Source organism: Trifolium pratense, linkage group LG7, assembly GCF_020283565.1.
Source record: "Trifolium pratense cultivar HEN17-A07 linkage group LG7, ARS_RC_1.1, whole genome shotgun sequence".
In the NCBI taxonomy this organism is placed as follows: Eukaryota; Viridiplantae; Streptophyta; class Magnoliopsida; order Fabales; family Fabaceae; genus Trifolium; species Trifolium pratense.
The window spans coordinates 32,671,295-32,675,598 of record NC_060065.1 but is presented as its reverse complement, the minus strand read 5'-3'; the positions used below and the strand labels follow the sequence as shown (position 1 = coordinate 32,675,598).

Genomic DNA, 4,304 nt, shown 5'->3' with positions numbered 1-4,304 from the left:
ATTTGTATTTTAGTACCTTTTTTTTTAGTATTTTAGTACCTCTATTATAGTTAATTTATGATTTTTTTACTTGCAATACATTTTTAAACATTTGTGTTTTATCACTTTCTAATTATTTAAGGCTCAAATTATAATTTACATTACCCCCTTGAATAATGCTAGCAACACACTCTTTAACAAACACACTCTTTTTTATTGGTTGAAATTCACATGGGTCCCATAAAAAAATGTGGACCCATATAACTTTTATGAGACCCATATAAATTTTAATCAATAGAAGATAGTATGTTAGAGTGTGTTTGTTAAAGAGTGTGTTGCTAGCACTCCTCTTACTCCCTTAGCAATATTGTGTCTCATAAATCTATGAATGTAGTTTTTAAAAAGTTACTTACGTAGTTTATTCCCGTTTGTTTTTCATTTATGTATAATTATTTTGAATGTATATAAAATTGAATCTGCATTGTTTTTAGAATGGATAAATAGAGTGTTCTAGATTCAAATTCCGACTCCTCCATATAAAATATGATGTCATTACTTATTTTCAATTTTAATTACTCTTCCTTCAAAAAAAAAATTAATTACTCAAATTTATCTTTTTGTCGAATTACTCTAAATTTTAATATCCTAAATTCAAACCTTATAATATGTTTACTCATCCTTTAAATTTCAACAAAATTCACTGAAAATTTCTGACTTCTAAACTTTAAATTACTATTCATATGTCAAATGCATCTTACACCTCTTATAAAATCGGCTTATGAATGTAATGTTAAACTTTTAAAGTACCCTCATGTTGAGATATATCGATTAAGTCTCATATTGGTTGAAAGAGTTAAAGTATTTGAGCAACATTTAACGGAAGGACTCAATCCCTCTCGATACAAAGTAGCACAGTGACTAAAAATTTCACTTTAAATATATATGTAAATAAGTGAAGTGTTTGGAGTTCGAACCCTAATTCTTATATATAACGTGATATCCTTACCAACTGAATTAAGCTCACATAGACGACTTTATTTACATATTATTTCTTTACTTTTCTTTTCTTTCAAATATATTTAATATCCGGTCTATTTTACATATCATTGGGATCAAATACATGATTATATAATTAAGACACTCAACTAGTGCGACTATATTGGACCTTGTCCTTAAATCTTATTACGTCATACATACATGATACATCTAGGAGATGACAAAAATATTCATACCCGAAAAAAAAATATCATACATCCTTTTAAAAAGGCAAATATTCCATTGTTCAATGCTAAACATATGCATGTGGGGTGATTGTGGTTAGAAAGTTCCATACTTTCAACAAAATCAATTTAAAAATGCAAATTATTCCATTCTACAAATCAGATTGCAATTTTATTATCAAAAGCTCAACTAAACTTTATAATAATATAGTATACATTATTTGCATGTTAAGCCACCAAATAAACTTTCATTTTCCACCCGCCTCATAATTTTTTTATCTATGAAACTTATGAATTTTAATTAAAAATACAAAGAAACATTTCCCTTAACATGATGCGAAGAATCACATGATTGTGCATCCATTTGCGTTTTCTTCGCTGAGATATTGATCACAACGGCCCACATAACATGGTGCACTTCCCCCATAGCTATCATATACAGGCCTAGCATAGTATCCATCATAACATACTGGCCCACCATACTGATTAGGGTAGGGGCCGTAAGGCCCAACAGGTCTACCCTCGTAGCATGGTGGAATATAACACATTCCGACCGGAACCGCCATTGGCGTTGGCGGTGGCATTTGTGGTATCATCATAGGCATAGCAGTCGGTGCAGGCTTGGGCTTTTCACCTTCGGGTTTGGGCTTTGGCTTCTCTACATCCTTTGGTTTATCTGAATCTTTCTTCTTTTCAGGCTCAGCGGATTTTGGCTTTTCGGCCTCTTTAGCGGCCTTGGGCTTTTCGGCCTCTTTAGCAGCCTTGGGCTTGTCACCTTCTTTTTTCTTCTCTGGTTCAGCAGCTTTGGGCTTATCACCTTCTTTTTTCTTCTCAGGTTCAACGGATTTGGGCTTTTCGCCTTCCTTTTTCTTCTCGGGCTCAGCTGCTTTAGGCTTCGGCAGATCCACTATTTCAATGCTCTTGATAGAACCTCCACCTTTGTAACAAAGCTTGTCCCTAATCTTCTCCGGACTACAACATACCACCGTGATTGTCACAATGTTTCCTTTCTCATCATACTTTTGGTCTCGAATTTCTAATCTTGTTCACAAAAATTTCAACACCCAAAAGTTAGCTCTATTTGATATCCTTTTTCTAATATTTTTTGTAAATCCAAATGCATACAATGTTTTCAATTTTCAGTGACTACAAATTCTAATAAAGTAATTGATAAATAGCTTATATGAGCTTAATTTAGTTTGTAGGGATATTGCATTATATTTATATATGTAAGAGCTGAATTCGATTTCTAAATATTTCACTTATTCATTTTTAAGGTAGAATTTCTAGCCAGTAGATTGTTCGACAAAAAAAAAAAAAAAAAGAAACTTATATGTATGTATATGCATATGTGATATGTCATATAGAAAAGAAATATTTCACCAAAAATAATATAGAAAAGAAGTAGTAGTGATGAACTCACGAGGATATTTGCTGAGAAGTTTCTTAACCTTCTTGTAGCATTTGTCACACTCAAGATCAACCTTGAGCCTCATAATAGTCACCTAAATAAAAACCATATTCAATTAGAATTATAGAACCATGGTGAAACAAAGTTATTATCTAATTTTTTTATAAAAGAATACCATAAATTATATAATGAATAAGTGTATAGTAAATAAGTGTTTATTTTGGAGATAAGAAAGATTGATAATTTTGTTGAGAATTGAAATGAAAACTTTACCTTTTCAGCCATAGTTGTGGATCAGATCTGAGGCTCAATAGAAAATGATGATAAGAGAGAATGCAAACAAAAGTGAGCAAAGTAACAAAACCAAACAAACTTAAGAAGCTATAATTATAACTTATATAAGCTTAATACATAAACATGTAGGCCATATAAAGTCGAATATCTTGTTAAGCTTGTTGTCACACAGTGATGGAGTTTGCTAGAACTGAAAGGGTGTGTGTATGTGTATATATATATATATATGTTGTTAAATTAAATACTATATACTAAAAATATTCATAGAAGAATTTGATGATGACTTTGCAATTCAACTTAGCTCTCATAGCACACAACATGTGCTGTCTTTTGATTTACACGCCCAACCTTATTGACTCAATGCAACTTCATCAATCCCTCTATTAATAGTACTTGATTAAAGCAAAGTTTGTTAAAAAATATTTACCATGATTATATTTAAGAGTGGGACAAAATCAAAAATTAATTTTTATCATTATTGTTTAATGAGTTTGGTTATGTGTAATAATGATTATGCACTACCACATGCCGACCGTACACGTGTCAATAAGCCAGATCCTTAATATTTGTAGCACATGTAGCTCATGTGAAGTAGTAATGAAATACTGTAAATTATGGGAAACATTGGACTTAAAGTGATTAATGAATTTCATTTTTTATGAATTATTTAGGATAATTTAAAATCGAATCTCGGTAAGAATAATTTTTGATCAAATTTTAATCACCTTGCGATCACTGAATTATGAATTACCAACTTGTTTCTTCTGAAAACTAGAGGTTTAATAAAAATAAAAAATACTATAGATTGATTAATATCAGGGAAAAAATAATAGAAATACTATAGACTAGAGTTGAGAAGTTTGAATAAAACTATTAAGGAGGGTGAAATTGAGTAATGGCAACACTACCTAATAATACTAATTAATTACCTTGCAACCACTAAATTTTGATCAAATTAGCAAGAATAATTTTTGATCAAATTTTAATCACCTTGCGATCACTGAATTACCAATTCGTTTCTTCTAAAAACTAGAGGTTTAATAAATAAATAAATAAAAATACTATAGGCTAATTAATATTAGCAAAAAAAAATAAAATAGAAATACTATAGACTAGAGTTGAGAAGTTTGAATAAAATTATTATGGAGGGTGAAATTGAGTAATGGCAACACTACCTAATTAATTAGTTGCAGATGGGGTGGGTGTTGTTGAAGAGTGGTCGAAATTTGTGGGCTCCATATAGAGTTCACATATTTCTTTGAGGTATGAATTAAAGCAAGCTTAGCCATCATAGGATTTAACCGACACACACACACACACATATATATATATATATATATATATATATATATATATATATATATATATATATATATATATATGAGTATTTTTGCATGAGG

General features: G+C 30.3%; 1 protein-coding gene across 1 annotated transcript; it reads right to left on the bottom strand.

Moving 5' to 3' along the window:
• Nucleotides 1–1,349: 1,349 nt before the first annotated feature.
• On the bottom strand, nt 1,350–3,313 carry LOC123894889 (protein PYRICULARIA ORYZAE RESISTANCE 21-like). Its single transcript, XM_045944993.1, has 3 exons — nt 2,884–3,313; nt 2,623–2,704; nt 1,350–2,235 (listed from the first exon to the last, which is right to left on the bottom strand). Exons 1-3 carry the CDS (start codon nt 2,893–2,895, stop codon nt 1,544–1,546), a joined length of 786 nt encoding a protein of 261 aa, XP_045800949.1. The 5' UTR covers nt 2,896–3,313; the 3' UTR covers nt 1,350–1,543.
• Nucleotides 3,314–4,304: the final 991 nt, after the last annotated feature.

Excerpts from the sequence above, each read along its gene's own strand:
- LOC123894889 (XM_045944993.1), bottom strand. Across the intron at positions 2,236-2,622 it reads ACTTCTCAGCAAATATCCTC|AAATTCGAGACCAAAAGTAT; the intron begins GTGAGTTCATCA and ends GAACAAGATTAG.